The 26,218-nt window shown below is 43.3% G+C and overlaps 1 protein-coding gene across 2 annotated transcripts in view; it reads left to right on the top strand.

The window, feature by feature from the left end:
* Window positions 1–3,707: 3,707 nt before the first annotated feature.
* MCPH1 (microcephalin 1) overlaps window positions 3,708–26,218 on the top strand; it is a 228,826-nt gene continuing 206,315 nt past the window's right edge. The window contains exons 1-3 of one of the 2 annotated variants that reach the window (XM_027122536.1): window positions 3,708–4,101; window positions 5,137–5,228; window positions 8,434–8,552. In XM_027122536.1, coding sequence (XP_026978337.1) covers window positions 3,849–4,101; window positions 5,137–5,228; window positions 8,434–8,552 — 464 coding nt within the window. In that variant the 5' untranslated portion in view covers window positions 3,708–3,848. The remainder of the gene's footprint in view (window positions 4,102–5,136; window positions 5,229–8,433; window positions 8,553–26,218) is intronic. The other variant, XM_027122537.1, reaches the window with a different exon arrangement.

Below are 26,218 nucleotides of genomic sequence, written 5' to 3'. Positions count from 1 at the left end.
CTAGGGAGGTTTGAGACCACAGCTGTTTGGAGGTTTGAGACCACAGCTGTTTTCCGAATGATCCAGAAGTATCCAGTATTTCAGGAACCAGTGCCGCTGTACTGATGTGCCTTGGTGTGAATATGTCCCCTGAATAGAGGCTTTTTAACAAATTTGAGTTCATACCATATATAACTTGGTGCCCTACTTTTTTCAGTTTAACGGTATATTGTGTGCAGTTTTCCATGGTGGACACTTTTTGGGTTCAGCCCTTTGCTTCCAAAAAGGATTTCAGGCAATTTCATTTTGAATCAGAGTGTTGAGGGGCACTTACTTCAGGCCACAGAAAATTCTTTTGAACGACCTCCTTCCTAATGGTGCGTCTAGTCCCCTTTATAAGTCGCTGGTCATTGGACATGGTAAACAACTGTCAATAAATGAAGGAAGAGGTAGATACTAAGTGCAGTCAAAACACCAAGGGCGGGGAGAGACGGTAACTTACGTTTTAAAATTGCAGTTACTGGGGTAACTGAAAACAACATTAAAAAAAAAAAAAGCCAGCACTGGCAGAGAAGCAGCTCCCTGGAGATCTGTCTCACTGTGTTTCATCTGTTCTACTCACAGAAGGGCAGTATCGTTCGGTTTTTCGGATTGAATTTTACATAGATCCTGGGAGGATTAAAGATAATGAACGACATATTTCCTGGCAATTAAGCGAAGTGGCTGGTCTAGGTAAAAACGCCCCTCCGCTCGTAAGAAATCCTTCTTATTTGAACTCATATTTGAGTTTATTAGGATAAGAACATTACTTATTCAGTCAGCTATAAAGTACTATTTTTATTGCTGTAAAACATGACCAAGACACAAAACTAAAATAATTCATTATTGTTCTTGCAAATCATTTCAGTTCTTCAATTTTTCATTGCATTTTCCCCCTTTCTTCCTTTTTCAGTCATTCACTTAATTCATGTATTCATGGTTTTCACAATTTTTTCAAGTTTTTGAGGACAAGCATGTTAGTTATTCTGTACCATCAAATAATATTTTCATTTTAGAACACATCAAACCTTTATTTTTAAGAATTTTAAGTTTGAGAAAAGCATATTTTGCTATTATTAAAGAAAAAGCTAAATTCCCTTTTAATACTAATAATTAGAGATTTATATTTTCACTAGGAGATTACAAAGTTTTAAAGTTTTCTACTATATTTAATGTGTTCTAGTCAAGTCTCTCTCCACTGTCTTTTTTCTTTCTTTCTTTCTTTTTTTTTTGTAGAAACACCATAAAGGAAAATGTAACTGAGCGATCTGTGCCTCACCTTTGAAATTCATGAACTCCTAGGAAAACAGATCCACTTCTGCCCTAAATGTTGATGCAGTACTGTTAAGAATGGAAGATTCCAGGGCTTCCCTGGTGGTGCAGTGGTTAAGAATCCTCCTGCCAATGCAGGGGACACGACACACACAGTTCGAGCCCTGGTCCGAGAAGATCCGACGTGCTGTGAAGCAACTAAGCCCGTGAGCCACAACTACTGAGCTCACGTGCCACAACTACTGAAGCCCCGACACCTAGAGCCCACGCTCTGCAACAAGACAAGCCACTGCAGTGAGAAGCCCACGTACCGCAACGAAGAGTAGCCTCTACTCGCCACAACTAGAGAAAGACTGTGCACAGCAACGAAGACCCAACACAGCCAAAAATAAATAAATAAATCAAAAAAAAAAAAAAAAAAAGAATGGAAGATTCCAGAGGGAACTTCAGACTCCGGGGCACTAGGGTTTCCTTCTGAAGACCTGGGCCCTGTATCTGACTTGTCTGCAGGATTTCTCAGAGATGGGCTCATCCCAATTCCTGTCCAAAGGTGGTCAGTTGTCAGAAAGGAACCTCTGAAAACCTACCACCTGCTGAGCTGAAGTGTGCATCTCACGAAAGTCAATATTTTCAGCTTCCCTTTGTCCTGAATGTGTATAAAGGGCTTTCAAGTATTTATCCCTTTTATTGTGAGTATTGGCAGAGAAAAATGGCTTTCATCTTTGATCCTTTTGCAGAGAGCAAAAATGTAGAAGCATGGATAACTTATTTTAGACTTCACTAGATCCTTTCTTTAGGTTATTTTATTAAAAACCCCAAATAGAAATGCAATGACAAAAAATAAAACTACACTATATTAGTGCCAAGGTCACATTTCTTTGAACCCAGTAGTTTAATTAACTTTGTTCTTAATGATGAGGTGTACATCAACTTAGCTTAGGTGATAGAGTCTCCTGATGTGAAGAGGTAGTCAATCAAATCAGAAGAGGGTAACTAAAACCTTGGAACTTGAAACTACGGATAAGGGGGGACTTCTGTACACTGTATTTTAACCTCATGAGACTATTATTATTGTTTTATACAATCCATTTTTGTTATTGTCATTTAGACAAAGTGCATTTAGATTTACCCATATTTTAACACTTTTTGTTATTTGTTATTCCTTCTTGAGCTGAGTTCACGCTCCCAAGTAGACTGCGTCCCCCATTTCCTCAGAGTAGAGTTTATTAGGTCAACAATTTGTGATAGTGATATAGTTATTGACCAGAGATTTGAGTCCGGGAAGTGGGGTTTGGCAGCTGTATATACTCAAGGCGATTCTTTAGAACCACAGTGGGCTCGTTGGATCCTGTTAACAGCTGGTATAACAACTAGGGATGAATGAACGAATGAATGAGTGAAAGATGAGCAGTCGATATTCTTGTACACATACCCTGCCACTGGATGTAGTAGAAAGAACTAAACTTGTATAGTTTCCAGTTCCAACCAACATCATCTGTTACTAGCTGTTTGTTGCCTTGGACTAGGCAGGTAACCTCTCTTGAACCTGATTACTTATGGTATAAATTGTATAATATTGCTTACTTTCTACCTAACAGGGCCCATTGTAAGCATCAAATGACACAAAGTATAGAGAAAGCTTTTTTAATTGTAAAGGGGGGGTGGGCAAAGGAGAAGTCCACTGTTAGTCTCCAGGTTACAATAATAAATGCCTATAAAAATAACAGTTTTAGTGAGAATCCAGGAGGAAACACATATAAGTGCTATATAATAACACTCACCTCATAGGGAGGATTAACTTTGATAATACATCTAAACTTGGATCATACATCACTTACATGATAAGTGCTCGCTCAACATTAGTTATCTCTACTATTATTACTGCTTTTTTATGAGAAAATGAAGCTTGGAGAGTGTTAGTAACTCATCAACATCTCATAGCTAGTTAGTGGCTGATATTAGCCTCCAAACTCCAAGTCCAGTCTGATTTCAAAATGAAGCCTGTTCTTCTAACCATTTGGTTATAAGGGAATCCCTTTAAGATTACTGTTTTCTTTAAGCTTGGGAATAGACTATATCCTACATGATAGAACACAAAGATGGTACTCAGGTCATTGAAAATGAAACTTTTTACACTACATACGGCATGAGTCCTTTAACTAGTTCGGTGTTTCAGGGAGATTAAACAGAGAACTTATCGACAGGTGGGCAAGACCTTCCCCTTCCTAAACGTCACCGCCAGGAAGCTGGGGGCTGGGACAGTCTCCCCGCGGGGCGCATGCGCGCAGCCCTCGGGGGGCGGGGCTTGCAGGGGAGCGGGCGGGAGGTTTGAAACCCGGAGGCAGAGCGGCAGGCGGCTGGGCTGCTCCTGAGAGTCGGGCTCGCCCACTCCCGCCAGGATTTATCCGCTCCGGGATTTGCGGGCCGCAGAGGTCGAGGAGGCGGCCAGGCAACAGGGACCCCCCCCCGGCGGGAATCGAAGATCCGGGGCCCCGTGCGGATATCGGGGGCTCGGGGTCCCCGCGCGTGGCCTGACCCGCAGTGTAGACCTGCGGGGGATGCGAGTCTGGGCGAGAAGAGCCTGTCTCCACTTCTCGCGAGGGTGGACCTTATTTCCCCCACCGCGGCCTTCCATCGGCGGTTTAGAAAACGCGGAGCAACGGATTTCCGCGCAGCAGGAGCTGAGCGGCGCGCGCCCGCGCTGCGCATGCTCAGTGCCGCCGCTCCGTCAGGCTCGCGGCTCAGCAGCGGCGAGCTCCCCGCCGCCCCTCATGGCGGCCCCCGAAACCCTCGGGGGCCCCGTCCTGAAAGGTGAGCGGGTGGGGGTCGAGCCGGCCTAAGGAGGGGTACCGGAGTCGGGAGGCGCTGGGACCGGGCTCGCGGGACGCGCGGGGCCCGCAACCCGGCCCTCCCGGAAGTCGGCCCGGGGGCTGGGGGGCTCTCCCCGGCCTCGGCGCCGGGACCACCCGTGTGGGGTGGGGTGTGTCTCCGAGGCCAGTGCCGGGGTCGCCCCACATGGGTTCGGTCCGGTGGGGCCGGCGGTGCGGACGCGCGGCGGGGTGGGAGACGTGGGTGGATTTGATTTTCACTGTTTTCTGGGTTCCGGCGTCTTTGGCCAGGTGGGTTTGGGGGGAGGGCAGTAGTGATATCGGGGGGAGAAAGGGTAGCGCCCCTCGCGTGCATCTGTCAGTGTTGGCGTCTCGGCCGCTGAGTGAGCAGTCACCGCCTCCAGGCACACCTGGAGAGCATCAGGGTCGGAGCGGCGCGAGTCAACTACGCTCCCTGCCCCTTGGATCCTGCCTGCTGCTTGTTTTATGTAGGGCTTGCCAGTGAAGAACGCTTTTTTGCCTTTTTTACATGGCTGGGGGCGGGGGAGCAGAAGACGGGAGGACAGATGAAAATTATATCAAACCCAGACTGCCTTGTTCATAAAGTTTTGTTGGAACACAGCTATGCTTGCCCATTAATGTGTTGTCTTTGGCTGCTTTTGTGCGACAGCCATGAAGTTGAGTGGCTATATGGCCCTCAGAGCCTCAGGTGTTTGCTCTCTGGTTCTTTACAGAAAACAGGCTCTTACACTAGAAGAAGTTAGGCTTTGGTTTTAGGAATTTGGGAAGACCATCCAGTTGAGAATGTAAACGGTGACGTGTGTATGGGTAAAGTTGTTTTCCCCTTGAAATTTTAAAAACTCTAATAGCACTAATATTATTTTGAATAGGCTTTTAACAGAAGAAATGTAAAACTTACATTTGAATGTAAATAGAACAAGAGAAAAATATCGAAATCCTTGGGCGAGGTATGCTGGAATATCAGATATATTTCACACTAGTATCTGTTTATTTTCAGATGTTGTGGCGTATGTAGAAGTGTGGTCAGCCAGTGGAACAGAAAATTATTCAAAGACATTTACAAATCAACTTGCGGACATGGGGGCAAAGGTAGGAAATTCATTTTACCAGTGCCGCATCTGACAGCCCTCTGAAACATACGGAGATCTACTTGCATTTTCTTATTTTGAGAGTTTTGACTTAGAACATGAAGGACAAAGAAGACAGTGGGCAAATGGCAGGAGGAGGAAGAAAGCCATGGTATGAAGAATTGAGAACAGTTGGGCTTGTACGTGATGGGAGAGGAGAGCTTGAGGATAAAAATATTGGTCCTGCCATTGGCTGCCTGATGCTGTTGGTGAAAGTGCGGGATACAGGAAAAGGAACTGCTCTTTACCCCAAATCGTTGTGGATTTGGGGTATACTGGAAGTATCTGATAGACATTTGGATGTACAGATCCGGAGCTTGAGATTTTCAGGGCTAGAGATAGTGGTTTAGGCGTCAAGGCCTTAAGGGTCAGGTGAAGCCACTGGTGTGGTGACGACCCAGGTGGTTAGCATGAAAAGTGCTGCAGATGGAGCCTGTTTAGTATTTCAAGGGCTGGCAGTGGGAGCCATGGAACCAGGCGGAGAAGGATGCCAGGAGAATCCAGAAAACAAGCCTGGAAGTTGGAGGAGGGACGGGCTTCAAAGATGGAATTTTAAAACACTATAGAACCTTAAGAAAAGTTAAGATTGGGAAGTATTCAGGCTTGAGAACTGTTAAGGTCAGTGTTGGGCGTATCGCAGTTTTCAGGGAACTGGGTGAAGCGGGTGGAAATTAGCCCGGGAATCATGGAGACCCGAGGAATGGAGATGGTGAAGGCAGACGCTCTCTGAGTGAGTTCAGCTGTGAACAGAGTTTATTTGTGTGTGTGTGTGTGTGGACGTTGGGATTTGGGGGAGGGTGGCCGATAGGCTGGCGAAGGGGGAGATTAATATGGTAGCAGGGCAGGGATTAGGGTGAAGCAAGGACATCAGGGAAACTGCAAGGCGGCATTCACCGTCAGGCAGAGCGTGTGTGCTCCCGAATTTCCTTTGACTCACCCTGGTCCCTGCCCTGACGAGATTGGATGTAAAGGCCAAGAGCAGATTAGGGTGGAGGACAGCCAGAATGCAGGGCGGGGCTTGCTTGTGAACCTGAGAAGACACCTTTTTTCTGACACTGGAAGGTAGGAATCCGGGAGTGTTTCTACCTGATGATACCGACTGCAGACTTGGGCTACATGTGTTATTGTGGCTGAGAAAAAAAGCCGTGGAACACAGGAATTGGCAAAATGGCTTTTGAGCGTAGTATTAAGGTCTTAGATCTCTTGAATCTTTTTTTTTTCGCCTTTATTTAGAAAATTTTCAAATAGAAAAATTGAAAGAATAGTGCAGTGAACATAGATCCAGCAATTAACATCTTTACATACTTGCTTTGACTCTTGTCTTTCTAAACAGTATATTTATATGTGTATTTTTTCCTCAGCTATTTGGAAGTAGGTTGCAGGTAGCATAATTTGCCCCTAAGTACATTTTGTCTGCATCTTTAAGAGCAAGGACACTTCTGTGTGATGGAAGACTGTTGTCACATCTGAGAAAACTATCAGTGATTTCCTAGCATTTTTCTGCAGTGGTTGAATCAGTCTATCATTCTGCCAGCATATAAAAGCTCCGCTGCTGTATCTGCTTGGTTAGGTCTGTCTTTACCTTCAGTCATCCCGGTGCATTTCTGGGCATAGCATGCTGGTTTGAATTTGCATTTTCCTGCACATCTTCACATATTTACTTTGAAAACCCTGTTCAAGTCTCCAGCTCATATTTCCATTGCGTTTTTCTTTTTCTTCTTGATTTGTAAGCATGCTCTGTATTTCTCCGTTGACCCTTTTGTCAGCCATGTGAATTGCAATATTTTCTGTCACTCTGTGGCTTGCCTTTTCACCTTCTTAACGGTGTCTTTTGATGATAATTGTAAAGTAGTTTATTCTCTATGGTGAGCTTTTGTGTGTGTATCTTGTTTTAAAAAATTTGTTTCTCCACCGAGGTTATGAGGATTTTTCTCCTCTGTTATTTTCCAGAAGCTTTATCATTTTGCCTTTCACATTTAGATTTAAATTTTTGCGTATGGTGTGAAGTAGTTTCATTTTTTCCCATGTGGGTGGTCATTCATCTCAACACTCCTGATTGAAAAGACTGTCCTTTAGCCAGGCTACACAGTAACACCTTTGTCATCAGTCAGGTAACCATGTTTCTGTGTCCATATAGTCTGTTCTCACGACAAACCACCCTGTCTTAATTACTCTTTATCATAACTCTTCATAAGTCTTCCCCTTGTTCTTCAAGGTGTCCTGGCTATTCTTAGCCTTTTGCCTTTCCAAATACATTTTAGAGTCAGTTTATCCGTTTACAACATAAAGCTTTTTTGGGATTTTGATTGGTATTGGATTGATAACAACAGACTAGTACGGAGAGAACTGACATTTTTATAAAATGGAATCTTCTAACCCATGAACATGATGTATGCCTTTGTTGATTTGGGTTTCTTTTTTTTCAGTAATGTTTTATAATTTTCTCCGGTTGTTTTTGATGCTGTCATAAATGGTATCTTTTGAATTCTTTTTTCTAACTGCCACTGTTATATAGAAATAGTTCATTTTTTCATAATCACCTTGTGTCCAGAAAACGGTAAGTTTTCTCAGTGAGTTTCTCACAAACTCATTTATGAATTCTGTGGCGTTTTGGGGGTGTTAACAGTGTGCACAATTGAACCTTACGTGCAAAGGACTGTTTTATTTTTGTTCTTTCTAATCCTAACACTTTTTATTTCCTTTTCTTGCCATCCTGCACTGGCTGGGGCCAGTTGAATAGAATGGAGATACCAGGCATCCTCATCTGGATCCTCTTCTCAATGGAAAGCTTTTAGCATTTCCCATCATGCAGTTTTGTACCAACTTTCAGATCCTAATTTACTATGAATTTTCCTCATGAATAAACTTTTTAACTTTAATGCGTTTTTGGCATATATTGAGGTGGTTGTGATTTTTCTCTTTTACTTTGTTAATGTAGTAAATAATAATGATTGACTTTTTGTTGTTAACCAACTTTGCAGTCCTGGAATAAACTCAAGTGGTAGGAATGTATTATCCTTTTTATACTTTGATACTCTTTGCTAATTATTTTGTTGCTTATTTTTTTGCAAATGCAGTGTCACAGGAGTGACACTGGCTTGTACTTAAGAAACTGTGCAAATAGTATAACAGTACTTTAACTTTCGTTTTCTGCATTTTGTCTGCAGGTTTCAAAAACTTTCAACAAACAAGTAACTCACGTTGTGTTCAAAGACGGGTACCAGAGCACCTGGGCCAAAGCGCAGAAGAGAGGGGTGAAGCTCGTCTCAGTGCTCTGGGTTGAAAAGTAAGTCGTTTCTTTTGTTTTTTTACCCTTAAGTTATCTAGTATTGGTAGAGTGTGGAGGTATTTTGCATGAATCACAGAACCAGATAAAGTTTGATTGCCATCTTTTCTCTGCCTCTTACTAGGGTCTTTTAACATCCTCAGTTTCCTGAGTCGCAAGATGGGTGTGGTATAACTCCTAGCCTGCCCAGAGGCCCTGAGAACGGGGTATGTGTGGTGTATTCAGGAAAAAATAAGGAAGCAGATTGTGTTAGTCTGCTAGGGCAGCTGTAACAGAATACCACAGACTGCAGACTTAAACAGCAGAAATTTATTTCTCACCGTTCTGGAGGCTAGGAGTCCAAGATGAAGGTGTCCACAGGGTTGGTTTCTTATGAGGCCTCCCCTTGGCTTGCTGATGGCCATCTTATTTCTGTGTCTTCACCTGGTTTGCGTGTTTCTTTGCCCTCATCTCTTCTTATAAGGACACGAGTCCCACTGGGTTAGGGCCCACCCCAGTGACTCATTTAACCTTCACTGTCTCTTTAAAGGCCCCATTTCCAACTACAGTCACGTCCTATGGTACTGGGGGGTTAGGACTTCATGTGAACTTGAGGGACACAATTGAGCCCATACAGGAGTGGTCAAGAGGAAGCTTAGGAGGAGGTTGAGGTCAGAGGTAGTGGGGTTTCAGATGATATAAATCGAGTTCCCTGAAATCCAGATGTAAAGGAGGCATACTGCTGCTTTTCTAGAAAACTAGAGTGAGTTTACATGAAAGCAGTGATGTAAAATATAAGGAAGGCATAGACTTTGGCTGTTGATGTGTAAGCTGCTCTAGAAGAATAAAGGCTATTAATTTAAAAAACTTTAACAGTAAGGCATGGCCATCGATTCCGTTTCTTTATCTTCTGTGGCCTGGGCGGTTTTGAAAACTCCAGCCTCACCCTTTTGTTTAAAATGAGATGTTCTTCATTTTGGATGTGACCTGTGCCCCGTGTTTAGACCCAGGTTATGGTTTCCCACCCAGAAGGCTCCATGAGTGAGGTGTGCCTACCCAGAGACCTGCAGTGTTCATCCGTATCTTAATTTTGGTCACCTGGCAAGGTGTTTGCTGCTTTTTCCACTGTGTAATGGCTGTTGTTTCCCTTGAGACTGATAAGCTACCTGTGGGAAGGCAATTTAAGATCATGCAGACATTCTGCTCCCCCTACCCCCCAGGTGTAGCGTCGGTGATGACTCTTGCCTGAACCAACCTTAACTCTGAATCTTACAAGACGACTCTTTTCCAAGTTCAGCACTTCCTCCTGTTTCCCCCGGCTGTGCCCAGCTGTGTACCATAGTAAAGAGCGTGCTCTTCTCCCACGCTGTTTGGTTAACCGATTAGTGTCAACTGCCGGGTTCCTGTAGTCTTCAGTGGCTTGTAGTTCATTCCTGTCTGTTTGGTGCTCAGATGGTTCAGATTTGGGTAGAGGGAGCCCCTTCAGCTGATTCTTGTGTCACTGTGACGTGTCCCATCTGACACCTTGTACCTGCTCTACCCCAGCCTTGGCGCCAGCCATTTCTGCAAAGACCGTGATTCCTTTGAGTGGGGAATAGTATCAGAGACTAAGATGTGGTGCTGGTGGGCTCGCGGCCAGGGAGTATCATGGCTTCTTGGCCTTTCGAGCAAAGGCGGGAAATATATTTGTTCCTTTCTTCCCTTTTCCTTCCCTACTTTGGATTATTTGATCTGTTAGTTTTTGAACTAAAACTCTTTCCATTCTCTTTTTTATTTTTAGTGATTGCTTTAGGGATTACAAAATGGATCCTTAACTTCTGAGTCTACTTAGATTTAATATTGTACCACTTCATATAAAATATAGAAACCTGGTAATTCTGCCCTGCCATCCTTTGTGTCACTGTTGTCATATGTATCACATCTATATGCATTACAAGCTCACAGGACAGTGTTGTCACTGTGCTTTCAGCAGTTGTCTGTATTTTAAGTAAACTAAGAGAAAAAATTCTCTCGTATTTATCTGTGTATTTATGCTTGCTCTTCATTTCTGAGGATCTGAGTGTCCTCTGGTCTTATTTCCTTTCAGTGTGAATTATGTTTGGTATTTCTTCTTTTTTTTAATTGAGATAAAGTCCACATACCATAAAACTCACCCTTTGAGTGTATAGTTCAGTGGTTTCTAATATATTCTGTTCACAAAGATTTGTAGCAGTTACCACTGCCTAATTCAGGAACATTTGTGTCACTCCAAAATAAGCTCCCTAGCCATTAGCAGTCACTCCCCACTGTCCCCTTAGCCCCACCCCCTGGCAACCACTAATCTGCTCTTTGTCTCTCTGAATTTGCTTGTTCTGGACATTTCATGTAAGTGTAATCGTACGATATGTGGCTTTTTATGTTCAGCTTCTTTCACTTGGCATATGTTTTAGAGGTTCATTCGTGTTGTAGCCTGTGTCAGTACTTTATTCCTTTGAGTGGCTGCATTATAAGGATGGACCATGTTTTGCTTATCTTCAGCAGGTGGACCTTTGGGTTATTTGCACTTTTTAGCTATTGAGAGTAATGCTGCTATGAACATTTGTGTACACGTTTTTGTGTGAATATATACTTTCAATCCTCTTGGATATATATGCACCTAGGAATGAAATTGATGAGTCGCATGGACACTGCTTGTTTAGCTTTTTGAGGAGCTGCCAAACTACTTTTTGGATCGGATGCATCATTTTACATTCCCACCAGTAATGTATGAGGGTTTTTATCCCTCTCTCATGTTTACAGGCATTGTCGTGAATGTGAAGTGGTATCTCACTGTAGTTTTGAACTGTATTTCCTTAATGAGCAGAGGTGTTGAGCCGCTTCTCGTGGTTTTACTGGCTTTTTGTATATCTGGAGAAATGTCATTCAAATACTTCATCCATCTTTTTTAAATTGGGTTATTTTTCTTGTTGAGTTGTAAGAGCTCTTTATCCTGGATATAATACCCTTATCAGATACAATATTTACAAACATTTTCTCCCTTTCTGTGGGTTATTTTTTCACTTTCTTGTTGATATCCTTTGAAGCACAGAAGTTTTAAAATTTTTCTTAAGTCCATTGTGTCTGTTTTTTTCATTTGTTGCTTGTGTTTTAAATGTCACAGCCTAGAAATCATTGCCTAATCCCAGGATGTAAAGATGTACACCTATGCTTTCTTCTCAGTTTTATAGTTTTATCCTTACATGTAGGTCTGCAGTTATACTTGAGTTAATTTTTGCACATGGTGTGAGGTAAGGCCTCACCTTCACTGTTTTGCATGTGGTTGTCCAGTTTTCCCAGCACTGTTTGTTGAATAGACTGTTCTTTCCCCATTCAATTGTCTTGGTACCCTTGCTGAAAATTAGTTGACCATAGATACATGGGTTTATATCTGGATTCTCAATTCTGTTTCATTGATCTGTGTGTATCTTTAGGCCAGCGCCACAGTCTTGATTCCTGTAGCTTTACCGTAAGCTTTGAAGTTGGGAAGTGTGACTCCTCCAATTTTGATTTTTCAAGATTGGTTGCCTCTTCCAATTCCCTTGCATTTCTGTATGAATTTTAGGATTAGCTTCAACTTCAGGGAGAATCAAAGGGCAACTAATATTTGATAGAGATTGCATTGAGTCTTTAATTAGGTAGGTGTTGCCATCTTAACAGTATTTAATCTTGCAATCCATGGCCATTGGATGTGTTTTCATTTTTTTGGCTGTCTAATATCTTTCAGTGATGCCTTGTAGTTTTCAGGGTGCAAACCTTACACCTCTTAGGTTAAATTTATTCATTTTTTTTCTTTTTGATGCTATTATAAATGGAATTGTTTCACTGTTTAGTTGTTAAAATATAGACATGTAACTGACTTTTGTATGTTGATCTTGTATTCTGCAAGTTTTCTGAACTTGTTTATTAGCTCAAAGTGTTTTTGTGATTTCCTTGGGATTTTCTGTATACAGTGTTGTGTAATCTGTATATAGAGATAGCTTTACTTCTTCCTTTCCAATCTGGATGCCGTATATTTCCTTTTCTTTTCTAATTGCCCTGACCCTAATCTCCAGCACGATGTTGGATAGAAGTGGTGAGAGTAACCATCCTTGTCTTGCTCCCAGTCTTCGGAGAAAAGCTTTCTGTGTTTCTTTATTAAGTGAGATGTTAACTTCGGATTTTTTTTTTTTTTATAGATGCCCTTTGTCAGGTTGAGGAAGTTTCCTTCTATTCTTAGTTTTTTTTTGTTTGTTTCGGTTTGTTTGTTTATCATTAAAGGATGTTGGATTTTGTCAAATTCTTTTTCTGCAATTATTGAAATATTCATGTGGGTTTTTTTTCATTCATTCCATTAATGTGGTGTATTAGATTGATTGATTTTATATGGTGAACCAATCTTGCATTCCTTGGATAAATCCTGCTTGGTTATGTTGTATACGTTTGTTTTTAATTGCTGGATCAATTTGCTAGTACTTTTATTTTTGCATCTGTATTCATAAGGGATATTGGTCAGTACTTGTGATGACTTTTTCTGGTTTTGATGTCAGGCAGTATTGGCATAGAATGAGTTGGGATGTGTTCTTCTGTCATTTGAAGTTTGTAAGAATTGATGTTGATTCTTCAAGCATTAGGTAGAACTTCAGTGAAGCCATCAGGGCCTGGGCTTGTTTTTGTGGGAAGGTTATTGATTACTAATTCAATCTCTTGTTATAGGTTTATTCACATTTTCTATTTCTTGAGTCAGTTTGAGTAGTTTGTGTCTTTCTAGGATGTGTTCACTTCATCTAGGTTGTCTAATTTGTTGGCATGTACTCGTTTGTAGTATTCTGTAATAATCCTTTTTATTTTGATAAGGTCAGTAGTGACCTTAAAAAAAAACCAAAGTCATTCTTGATTTTAGTAATCACTTCTTTTTGTCTTGATCAGTCTAAGCTAAAGGCTTGTCAATTTCACTGATCTTGTCAAAGAACCAACTTTTGGTTTGTTGATGTTTCTCCATTGTTTTTCTGTACTTTTTAAATTTCCACTATAATTATTATTTCCTTGTTTCTGCTTGTTTTGGGTTCAGTTTGCTCTTAGTTCTTTAAGTAGAGCATTAGGTTATTCATTTGAAATCTTTAGTCTTTTTTAATATGTGTTTATAGTTATAAATTTCCTTCTAAGCACTGCTCTAGCTGCATCTCTTGAAATTTGGTATATTATATTTTTGTTTTCAATTATTTCACAGTATTTACCATTTTTTCTTGTGATTTCTTCTTTGACCCATTCGTTATTTTGTAGCTTCTTGTTTAATTTCTACATATTTGTGAGCCTTCCAAAGTTCATTCTGTTTTTGGTATCTAATTTCATTCTGTTATGGGTAGAAAATATATTTTATATTATTTCAGTTCTTTTTTTAAAGTAGTTGAGACTTGTTTTTATGCCCTAACATTTGATCTGGCCCAGAGAATGTTGTATGTGTACTTGATAAGAATGTGTATTCATTCTGTTGTTGTGGATGGAATGTTCCATATATAGATGTCTGTTAGATCTAGTTGGTTTATACTGTTTTCTAAGTTTCTTGTTTGTTTCTTGATCTGTTTAGTTCTATTTTTTTTAATATATTTATTTATTTATGTTTGGCTTCATTAGGTCTTCGTTGCTGCACGTGGCCTTTCTCTAGTTGCGGCGAGGGCTACTCTTCATTGCGGTGCACAGGCTTCTCATTGCGGTGGCTTCTCTTGTTGCAGAGCATGGGCTCTAGGCGCATGGACTTCAGTAGTTGTGGCTCGTGGGCTCTAGAGCGCAGGCTCAGTAGTTGTGACGCACGGGCTTAGTTGCTCCGCGCCTGTGGGATCTTCCCTGACCAGGGCTCAAGCCTGTGTCCCCTGCCTTGGCAGGCGGATTCTTAACCACTGCACCACCAGGGAAGTCCCGTTTCTATCCGTTACTAATTGGGGTATTGAAGTCTCCAAATGTTAATGTTAAATTGTTTATTTCTCCCTTCAGTTCTGGCAGTCTAGCATTTCTTTTAATCAGATGACAGTAGATTTCCATGGTTTTCTCCATCTGAAAATGTCCTTATTCCATCATCATTTAGTGAATAGTATTCTCAATGGATATAGAATTCCAGGGTGACAGTTTTTTTTTTTCCCCCCAACTGCTTAAAGGTGTTTTCCCAGAGTCTTCTGTCCTCTGGTATCTCATGAGAAGCCTGTAGTCTTTCAAATAATTTCTGCGTTGTAAGTAATGTGTCCTTTATCTCTGGCTTCTTTCAAGTTTTTCTCCTTATCTTTGGTTTTCAGAAGTTTCAGTGTCTAAGTGTGGTGCTTTTTAACTTATTCTGTTAAGGTGTTGCTGAGTTTTTTAATGTATGAGGTTATACATTTTTTTTCTAAAAACATGATTAGTTTGGGCCGTTGTTTCTTCAAATATCTTTCCTGCCTGTTTTTCTGGTACTACTCTAGCTGCATATCAGGAATTGGCCAAGTTTTTCTGTAAAGGGGCAGATAGTAAATATTTTAGGCTTTGTGGGCCGCATAGTCTTTATTCAGCTGCTCCCTGCCCTGGTGTGGAAAGAACCCTGGAGAAGAACAAACAAATGGGTGTGGCTGTGTTGCAGTAAAACTTTATTATAAAACGTTGTGGTGGGCCGGGTGGCCTGCGGGCCATGGTTTGCCAGTCCCTCCTGTGTGATAAAGTTTTTGAAATTTTCCCACTTGTCCCTAATGCCCTGGTTTTTGTTTATTGTTTTTCAGTCATCTTTTTTCTCTCCAAGTTGATCTTTCATCAGTTTCATTGACTCTTTTTTCCATCAATTCCATTCTGTTATTAAGTCCATTAATTAAATGTATTTCAGATATTTTTCAGTTCTGACATTTCCACTTGGTTCTTTTTTGTGTTTATATGTTTTGTTTTTCAGCTGAGATTTCCTGTCTTTGCTTTCTCTGTCTTTCATTAAAAGCGTATCTTCCATTCTGGTGGAGGATAGTTATAGCCATTCCTTGTCTGGTCGTTTCAGCATCTTGAGGTTGGTGGCTGTTGATTGTTTTTTCCTTGAGAATGTGTCACATTTTCCTGACTCTTCCGTAAAACAACTTTGGGTTGTATTTTGGGCATTGTAAATGTTATATAGAGTCTGGTTTCTCTTCTGTTACGCCAAAGGTATTGACTTTGTTTTAGCAAAAGCAGTTGAATTGTTTAGCTGTAAACTGTGCACTGTCATTTTACAGCCTGTGCTGGGCATTGCTTGGATTTGTTCCGTTCAAGCCTTAGCTGCAGGCATATTTGTTTGCCCCATGGACACTAGATCAGGGGTCAGCCAGGGACTTGGACTTCATGCTCAGAATCTGAGGTGCCCCTTCTCTGGTTTTTTGCTTCCTGGATCCTTGCATTATTTCCTGGTGGCCTTAGCTGCCCGGGCTCTTTATCCCCAGTTCCTTTGGCCAAGACAGCAGCTGCCCATCACTACCACTGCCATAGAAACTGTCATGTTTTACTTCAGGGTAAAGCCCCAGAAACTGTGGTAAAGCCCCAGATTTTTTTTTTTTTTGCTTCCTTTCAAAATTTGCTTGTTTTTGTTTTTCCCTAGCCTCTAAAGTCTTCTGGTAGTTGGGGGGTTTTTTTGGTATTTCCAGAATGTGTGGCTTATAGTTTATGGTGTATTTATTTGTGGGAGATTTGGTTTGTTAGGAATAAATACAGTGGAACTTAGTATGTTCTTTTTGAAGCATCTGGTGCCAGTCTAATTTTTTTCTCCTTGTAAATTATTCTTTCTGCTTGAGGGCTGTAAGGATTTGTTTTTTTTCTTTTAAAGTTTAATGGTCTTTTCTTACTGTGTCTCTAATTGATCCAGTTGATCATTCTAATTCTAGATTGGCCTTTTCAAGAGATTCAGGTCTTTATTTCTGAAAATTTTTCTTGGATGATTTAAGTATTACTCTGTTGCATTGCTTTGCTTTTCTTCTTCAAGGGCTTAAATTATATGTATGTTGGTCCTCCTTTACCTGCTTTTTATTTCAACCATTTTGACTCTGCTTCCTTCTCCTGCTTCACCCTGTTTTGGCCTCAGCTCCTTCATATGTGTCCCATTTCAGGGTCACCTTCCCTGAAGTGCTCTCTGTGTCCTCCCATCTATAGTAGAGCCCCCTTTGTTACTCTCTTTTGTGCTGGTATAACTTATTCGTTCATTTGTGTGTCTGTCTACCTACCAAATCATGCATTTTGGTCTTTCCATTATGAAGTAAACTGTACGCACGACCTCCGTGTTTGTCGTCTTCTGTAGTTGTGTTTCCACTAAGCACCTAACACATAGTAGGTGCTCAGGAAGTATTTGTCCCAACAACTGATGAACAGAGGAGATATCAGAGCTACAAGTAAAAGGTTGTATGGATACGTGGGTACAGAAAAATAGACCTTTACTGAAAGCTTGAAGTTAATGGAGAAGCTTGGGCGAACATGTAACCTGACAGCTGGGCACTCCTGTCCTGAAGTGAGGCCTCCAGCCAGTCCTGACATGGGACCTCTCACCAACAGTTTTTCTCCTGCTATCCTGTTCCTTTGCTGGTCTGTTCCCTAATTTCCTTCCTCTTTACCCCCTTTCTCATCTCTGCCACTGCTTAGCTCAAGGGGCTCCTAGAAACTACAAAATAACTGTAGCTGTACCCGAAGGCAATCTCCTAAGGTCTCTTTAAAAGTGAATTTAATCACATTTTTAATACAAATTCTTTTCTTTCTTGTTTATTATTATTGTTTGTTGTAACACAATCAGATTTTAACTATTATATACAATTAATTACTGATTTTTAGATTTCCTTCTGCTATCTTGAAAACAAACTTTCTTTTGAATTAAATATATTTATATTTAAATGTGTGCTTTTTTAAAGTGAAAAATCCCTACTTAATCTACCTTATGCCTTATCTTCCAGCACTCTCCTCAGTTGGGGGAAACCTACCATTGAGAATTTGGAGTATATAGTTTCAGATTGTTTTTTACTGAGCATATAAAAAATGTGTAATCGTGCATGTATACACTCAACATTTATATATATACATCCAAGTAAATAAGTAGGTTTTTTTTTTCATGGAACTCACATATGCTTTTTTAGTTAACAGTATAAGAGAGAACGTTTTTCCATGTTTTTACATAGAGGTGTACCTTGATTTTTAAAACACATATTGGTCTTTTGTAATAGATACCCAGTAATTTATGTAACCAATCTCCTATTAATGAGTATGAAGTTTTCCATTTCTTTCTTCTTTTTCTTTCCAATCAGAAATAGAGCAACATTGAACCTTTGTGTACATTACTTTCTTGCAGAGGTATAAGTCTTTCCATAGGTTTAAATTCCAAAAATGGACTTTTGGGTTCAGAGGGCTTACATAGTTAAGCTTTTGATAGATGCTGTCAAGTTACATTCTGGAAAGAATGTGCCAAGTTCCTTTCTTTCTAGCAGTGTGAGTTATCAGACTTTTTAATCTTTCCTACTTGGCAGGTGAAATGATAAAGTTGATTTCATTTGCATTGCCTTGATTTTTAGTGAGCTTGAACTTCCTTTGACAGAACTTGGAGGTAACAGCCAAGCTGACCTTTATTTTTTGTGTCTTGTATCCGTTCTTCTTTCGTTAACTGCCTGTGCAGACTATTGCTCGTGTTTTCCACTGAGGATGTGAACTTTCATGAAATACATAAGGTCACTAGGTGTCACTAGAATCCCGTTTTGTTGGGTTATTTCTGGGTGTGTTCTTTCTAAGAGCAGACAGCTGTAACTGCAGTTGATAAAATTCTGATGTTTCCTTTGGACACACATTTCCATATTGAAGGGAGAAGAAATAAAGGTGAAAGGAATGAAGGTCAGCTTGACCATCACCTCTAAGTTCAGTTGGAGAAGGTTGTTGAAGTTACATTTTTTAAACAGTCACAGAGAAACAGATAACTGGGGACACAGTTCTCAGGCGACATCCCTACGTGTTTGAGAGTCCACTCCTCACACCTGCCTTTAGTGCTTCCTACACACAAGCATGTTTCCTTGCACAACCACAATGCAGCCGTCCACGCTGGTCTCACCGGCTGTTCCAGTCACACACCTGACAGTCGTCGACTTCACCCCAGAAACCCACGTTGTGTCTGGTTGTTGCATCTCCCCGTCTTTCTCCCCATGGAGCCCTTCCTCGGCCTGTCTTCGGCTTTCCTGCCTTTGATGCTGTTGAAGGCTACGAATGGGACTGAGTCGGGGAGTGTCCAGTGTTTCCTGGTGAGATGATCCACGTTCTGTGTCTTGCAGGGATGACCTGGGACTGGTGGTGGGTGTTTCCTCTCTGTGATGGTGGTGCCTTCCAGGCCGCTCCACTGGGGTGAATATGCCCCCTTGGCAATTAGTCAGTGTGGCTTTTGACGGAGGGACTTTCACACTCTGTAAATAACTCTCCCTCATCACACTGTGTGTGTCTGTACTTTATCCAGTGGGTTATAATCCATTACTATCATTGTTCCTTTTAAGGTTTGAATTGTCCTCCATTGGCCAGTGGTAGCCCATTCAAGTTGACTTTTGTCATTGTCATTATTTTATCATTTCTCCATCATTCCCTGAACACTTCTTTTCTCTTCTGGCACAATTTAGTCCAGGCTCAGCTTGTACTTTCTCTCTCCCGGCCCTGCATGCAGCCTTTTCTCCAAGGAGCCCTGGTTCCTTTCAGTGGAAAAATAGTACTTGAGTCCAAAATCTGGGTGGTAGGCATGCTCATTGCCAAGGGGTGCTGGTCCCACGCCTTCTTGTGGGCAGAGTTGGTGATATGCACCTGTATCTGTGCCACGCATTTGTTTCTGCAGCCATCCACGTATAGCGAGTCAGTGAGTTCCCACGGATACCTGCGATGCCAGCCCAAAGATGCCTTTCCCGCCAGCTCATGACATGGCACTGCGAAGCGGTTTTGCTGTTTGACACATGCGGGGGAAAGGCCACTTGAGCACGAGACACGTGCTCTGCTGTCCTGGGTGCCCCCTGGTCTGCGCCGCATTTGACGCAGCACTTGGCAGGCGGAGAAGGCAGTCGTGCCCACCCCACTCGACAGGGGTCTGCACTTCAGCCCTGGCCAGGATACTTTGCTTTAAAGCCTTATTTCACTGTTGACAGAAGTATTTGTGATAGACCAAGGCACATGTACTGGGATTTGACAAATTAAGGCGGGTCATCACACCAGTCACATAAATTGTCCCTACTTTGTGCCAGGGGTTTTTATTTCCCCAGCATGTTCTCTGATACGGTTCAGGATGGAGGTGATCGGCCTTTTACCGGCAAATCCAAAGGCCCCGGGGTGGGCGTACGGGGGCTCCTGGCGGAGGGGCCGCAGGGGTCAGCGTGGCCTGGGCAGTCGGGGCTGCGCGTGGAGAGCAGCGGGCCTTCGGGAACCGAGGCCTCAAGGCAGTCCTCAGGAGGAACCTAGCGGGGTGGGGCTGGGAAAGTTTCTAGCCGCAAGCTCTCCCCGTCCGTCTGGTTCCTGTTCGGAAGGCATTCATGTCTCCCCGGCATGCACACGCTCTCATTTGAAGATTGGTGAGCAGCGGTGGGCATAGTGACGTGCCCCCTCCTGGGAGAGGACCGGGACCTGGCCCGGCGGGCGCAGCGGGGCGGGCCGGGGGCCGAGCTGTTGCTGCAGTGCCCGTCGCGCAGGTGCCCGAGGGACGCGCACCTGGACCCTTCGCAAGCTCCTGGGCGCCGCCGGCGCTGCTCCGTGCTCTGCTCCAGCGTTTCCCCTCCAGTGCCCCTCCCTCGAATCCAGGTCTTAAACTTCTTTTCTCCCCTTACAGCCTTGTCAAATCCTGCCTCTCCTCTGATCGCTTTTCAGAAAGCAGCCTGGAGCGTGGATCCAGGCGCCCACTGGGCCGGCTGCTCCCCAAACTTCTGTGACCCCTCGCCTTCTCCCCTGCGCCGCTGGTAGGGGTGGGGACGAGACCTGAACCCTCTGTCAGGACTGTGTGCTTGGAGCCTGGCACCCCCTCAAAGTTGCCATCCCCGTAGTTCCGGTGTTTCGTCTCCCCTTAGCGCCCTGCCCTTCTGCTGGGCATTAAGACCCTTGTGCTGAATGACTTACTGACCGGGCTTGAGGTGGCCGGTCCTGAGGGTGGGACGGGCGTCGGGGTCCCGAGCAGGCAGGGCGGGCAGTGCTGCAGGTCCCACTGCTCGGCCCTGGATCCCAGGCAGGACTTCCAGGGCAGGGCCCACGTGCTGGGCTGAGCCCAGGGCTCTGAGAGTGGCAGCCAGAAAACAGAGGGAGAAGGCTCGTCCTGCTTTTAGGGGCATCTCTTGAAACTCTTCTCTTCTTAACCACTAGATGGGGGGATGATGTCATCACTGTACATTTCTGAAGAAAAGCAGAAATGCAGCTGGTGAGCTTTTTCTGTTTATTCAGTAGATTTTGATTGAGTGCCTGATAAACGTGGTTTTGAGGTAGAGGCTTCAATATTTTCCTCCGCGTGTGGGCGCACGTTATGTTTGTATCGTGGAAGGACCGACGTTCAACCGAGTGGGTTCAGGGAGTATGTCCACGCCAGGCTCCATCCTACCCCATGGGGGCGGGTTGGGAGTCTGGGGTCAGGCGCACCTCTAGCCCGATGGGGCGAGCCTTTCCAGGTTACTGACTAGTAGAGGAGACCGGTGGTTCTGTAAACTCGGGCAGATGGTCTTGTGTGAGCCTCAGTTTCCTCGGTCGTTCAGTGGGGGGAGAGGTGCTGCTTCCCCACCAGGCTGGAGTGAGGCTTCTCGGGAGCTGACTGAGCCTCATGACGCTGCCGGTTGTAACTTTCCCGTCGTCTCGGTGATGATGGGATGATCCCAGGTCTTCCCATCCGAGTCTTCTATCCGGGTGCTTCCGGCCACCCCTTTTTGGCTACTTTGTTGCTTATAACGGTGGAAAATGGGCGACATTTCTCCCGAGCTGGGGGAGCTGGTAAACACTGCTTGAGGCAGGAATTGGTAAAATCAAAGGGTTTTTTTTTAAAAAGAGGCATCCTTAAGAAACCTCTCTCCTGGTCTTCTCCATCCTTGCTGCCCCTTTCTCATCTCTTTTCATTAGATCCATAATTCTGCCCAGCTCTTAACTGTAGGCTTCCTACATCCTTCGGTGATTAGTTGGTTTTTTAAAAATCAACTTTATAAAAATGATTTTCATAAGATGAAATATTTCCATTTTAAGTATATAGTTCACTGAACTTTGACAAAGGTACATACCCATGCTACCATCATCACAGTCAAAACACTGAGCATTTTCATCACCCCAGGGGTTCCTTTGTGTCCCTTTGTTGTCGGCTTCCCCCCCGCCCCCCCCCCCCCCCCCCGCCCCCGCCAGCACACTCCCCGATCACCTGGTCCCTGTCAGTATTGATCAGCTTTGCCTGTTCCAGCGTCTCCTGTAAGCGCACTCATCCGGCATGTGTTAGGTTGTGCCTGGCTTCTTTCGTTTAACGTGATGTTTTTGAGATTTATCCATCGTCCCCCCGTCAATAATTTCATTTCTTTTATAGCAGAATAGTATTCTAGTGCATGGATATACCAGTTTGTTTACCTATTCACCTGTTAATGGACGTTTGGGTAGTTTTCAATGTTTGGTTGTTACCAGTAAAGTTCCACGAACAGTCGTGTGTGTGACCTTGTATATCTACATGCTCCTGGGTCGTTACCCACACTGTTTTCCAAGGCGGTTGTGTCACTTTACGTTCCTACGATCAGGGCACGAGTCTTCACCAGCACTTGCAGTTTGTCAGTCTTTAATTTTAGCTTTTCTAGTGGCTGTGTAGTGGTATTCATGTGGTTTTTTATTTTTTGTAGCAGTTTTTTGGGATAAAATTCAGCCAGTGTACAGTTGAGTGGTTTTTAATATAGTCACAGAGCTACGACCATAATCAGCTGAAAGCATTCTCATCACCTCAGAACAAAACCTTTGCATCACTGATCCCTCTATGCTGCCCAGCCCAGAGTAGCCCTGGTCTACTTTCTGTCGCCGTGGATTTGCCTGTTCTGATGTTTCATGTAAACAGAATCATACAGTATGTGAGCTTTGGGCCTGGCTTTTTTCTCATGACCTAATGTTTTCAAGATGCATCCACACTGTAGCCTGTGTCAGAGTTTCATTGCTTATGATCGAATAGTATTCCGTTGTACGGCTGTCTCACATATATCCATATTGTATACGATATGCAAATATTTTCTTCCATTCTGTGGGTTGTCTTTACACTTCCTTTACAGTTTCCTTTGAAGCAAAAAGATTTTAATTTTGATGAAGTCCAGTTGATTTATTTTTGTTTGTTTCTTGTGCTTTGGTGTCATTTAAGAAACTATTACCAGGTCCAAGATCACAAAGATTTACTATCTCTTTTCGAAGAATTGTATAGTTTCGGCTCTTACATTGAGGGTTTTGTCCATCTTGAGTTAGTTTTGTGTACGGTGTGAGGTCGGGGTCTCATGTCTTCTCTCTCGTGTGGTTGTCCCACAGTTGTCCCAGCCCCATTTGTTGAAAAGACTTCCGTCGTTCTTTCCCCAGGGACTTGTCTTGACTCTCTTGTCAAGAATCAGTCAACCATAAATGTGAGGACCTCATCTGGTTTTGATTATATTTTCCTGATGTCGAGTGCTGAGCATAAGATAATGTGCTTAGTGAATCTTCGTGTATTGTCTTTGGTTTAAATCCTTTGCCCATTTTTTTTTAATTAGTTTTTGTCTTCTTAATATTGAGTTGTATGTGATTTTTGTATACATTGTACATACTAATTTCTTTGGTCAGATTCACATATTGTAATTATTTTCTCTCAGTCTGAGACTTTTGTTTTCTTTATTGTGTCTTTCAAACTACACAAATGTTCTGTTTTGTTGAAGTCCAGTTTTTCGTTTTCTTCTTTTGTGCTTTATGTTTAACATCCTCTCTGAATATCTTTGCCTGCTTCAGAAGCATGAATTTTTTCGGGCATTTTCTTTTAGGAGCTTTAGGTTTCACTTTTGCGTTTATTTCTGTGATCTGTTTTGAGCTTTTTTTTTTTTTCTTGTTCTTTTTCTTTTTGGTGTTTGTGTACACGTATGGTGTAAGATAAAGAGCTCAGCAGTGTTTGTCTTTCTACAAATTACTCATTATTCAGAAAATACTTTTGAGAGCTTACTCTCTGCCAGACGTTGGGGTTACAGCTCTAACTAGACGGGCATATTTACTGCCTCCCCGGAACATACTTTTAATGAGGAAGACAAGTTTTGTAAGTGCTAGAAAGGTTTTTTAAGGCCCTGGAGGGCACAGGAGGCCCCCTGGAGTGGGTTGCCCTGCTTGGGCAGAGTGCTTTTTGGGGGGCCGGGGGGCTTTTGGAGTCAGTGGGGAGCTTTGAGCTGAGGCAAAAAAGACAGCAAAGGAGCTAGTCTTTCCCTGAACTGGGGGACTGTGTCCTGGGAGCAGAAGGTCCAGCCCGAGGCAGGACAATGCCGGAGCGTCAGTGGCTGGAGTCTAGTGAGAAAAGGAAGCTTTGGGACAGAGACCTGCTCCTTCAGGACCTGGGTGAGGGATTAGAATTTTACCCACATCTGTCTTTATCCTAGTACATCCCCTAAGCGTCAGAGCTACGTAAGGGGTTGCCTGCTAGATGGATTTGCTTGGATGAGTCATCTGGGTTTAAATACATCCAGAACTGAACTCATTCCTAACCGCTTCTAAACTCCATCTTCCGTCTTGGTCTGTGGTGCCGTTGTCCTGCCTTTGAGTCAGGATGCTTCGTTTCCCATTGCTGTCCTGTTAGGAAGGGAGAGCTGGGTCCCACACACACCACAGAGAGGAAAACCAGCTCGTCTTACGAGGCTTACAGCAAGAACACTAGTCCCTTTTAATCCCCAGCTCCTGTTCTCTGGAGGCATCACCTTTCCACTCCTGCAGCTCTTTCTAGAGCTCTGACTTACTCTGGATTCCTCATTACTGTGGCTCCACTGCTGTCCTGATGTTCATTTTGATGTTGTCTAATGACTTTTTGGTGTGGAGGTGAGGCTAGCTTTCCAGCTAGCTGCCTTTGGGGGACACACCTCGATGTCCCCACGTACATGCATTTACCGCGTGCACATACTCTCCACCACCCCCCCCGTGATTCTTAATCCTCTCATTATTCCAGTGTACGCATTCAATTAAATCAGTAGTTTTATTGACGTTATTATGACTGTGAAAGTGGTTTTTAGCTGAATCTGAAGATGCACCACAAATACATTTTGTGTCCTGCACGTCTTTGTCCCACCGGAGCTGGGCCTGGTGTCCTTAGTCCAGTGTGTCTTCGGTCCACGGTGTCTGAGGACAGAACCCATCACCTCTGCTCTGCTGGAGGAGCGAGTGGGGTGCAGCAGTTAGGAGTAGAGCTGCTGCTCTTCAGACCCACCCTGGCCTCCCTTGAGGTGTGAGGAGAGGAATCCGGACCCTTCTGGTAGACCCACTGCCCCAGCTGCAAGGCTGGGGTTTCCTGTTTGTTCTTCAATCCCCCAGATTCTCTCTTACCTGCTCTTTACTTCTGTTGGTTTGTGTCCTTCTGTTTTCCTTTACTGTCATTTGATTGGGGTTTGGCGGGGGGAGGAGAGAGACATGTGCTCAGCCCATCAGCTCTAACCAGAGGCCAGGCGTGCGCTGTTCTTACTCCTAAGCGTTGCTCGGTTACGGGTCCCCAGCCCAGCCCCACAGCCTTGCTGAAATCTTTGGCATCTCCTATCCCACTAGCCCTGGCTGGTCTTGGTGTCCCTGTCCTGGAACTTGTCCCTCAGAGGGACCTGTCCAGGGCCCCTGACACCTTCTCAGACCCTGGAGCCCTCAGGACGAGGGTGTCATCTTTGTCACTGGTCTCCTGACTCCTGTTCATTCACTTCACTCACGCCGAATGCTGGATGTTTTCCCAAAATTATCACCCTCTTCACTTCTCTGTGCTTTTGTCTCTGCTCTTCCTCCAGACAGAAGACCTGCGTCCTCCCAAGTCTGCATCCTCATCCGGTTCAGCCTGGTGGTGGCCTCTGACCTGCAGCCTTTCCTGACCCTGTCGTGTCACTTGTGCCGTCTGGCTTCTGCTCCACCTTGCTGTTCTTCTCTTGTCCTAATAATTGTGCTGCCTTTTTTTTTTTTTTTTTTTTACATTTTTGAAAATTTCTTTCACGTCTGGCTTAATAGAAGACAGTTGCATTCTAATATCTTCTGATATCTGCTTCTGCATCTGGTGTGTGGGGGTGACTCATGTCATTTTCGCTTCAGCTCCACCGTGTGCTCTTGAGGGTGAGGAGTGAGCGGGCCGGGAATGTATCCTTGTCATGATGGCAGTAGTTCTGACTCACATCAGGCGTCTTCTCTGTTCACACTTTGAGAGTCACGGCTGATGAGTGCTGTTGACATTTTGGTGTGTCATCTTCCAGACTTAAAGTGAGAAATACTTCACTGTACAATACCATACACATGCACATTTCATTCTTATTTTAGAGACCTTTCTGTATCATTAGGGATAGATTTGCCTCATTCTTTTTTTATTGCACTGTGTTTTATTATATTTTCAGCTATTATTTGTGTACTAAATGTTGAACAGTAATAGTCTAATGAAATATAGTTGGAGATGGGGTTAGTGGCCTTATTTTAAAAAGACTTAGATTGGTGACATGATTTTGTAAACACGGGAGTGATTGATCTGGGTTATGGAGAGATGAATAAAATGTTTTAAGATTAATGTTTCA

This window comes from Aethalodelphis obliquidens, unplaced genomic scaffold (assembly GCF_003676395.1).
Source record: "Aethalodelphis obliquidens isolate GAN/ISIS:26980383/991018 unplaced genomic scaffold, ASM367639v1 scaffold25, whole genome shotgun sequence".
Lineage (NCBI taxonomy): Eukaryota > Metazoa > Chordata > Mammalia > Artiodactyla > Delphinidae > Aethalodelphis > Aethalodelphis obliquidens.
Note: the sequence above shows the minus strand (reverse complement) of the source record. Positions and strands in the feature narration are given on the sequence as shown.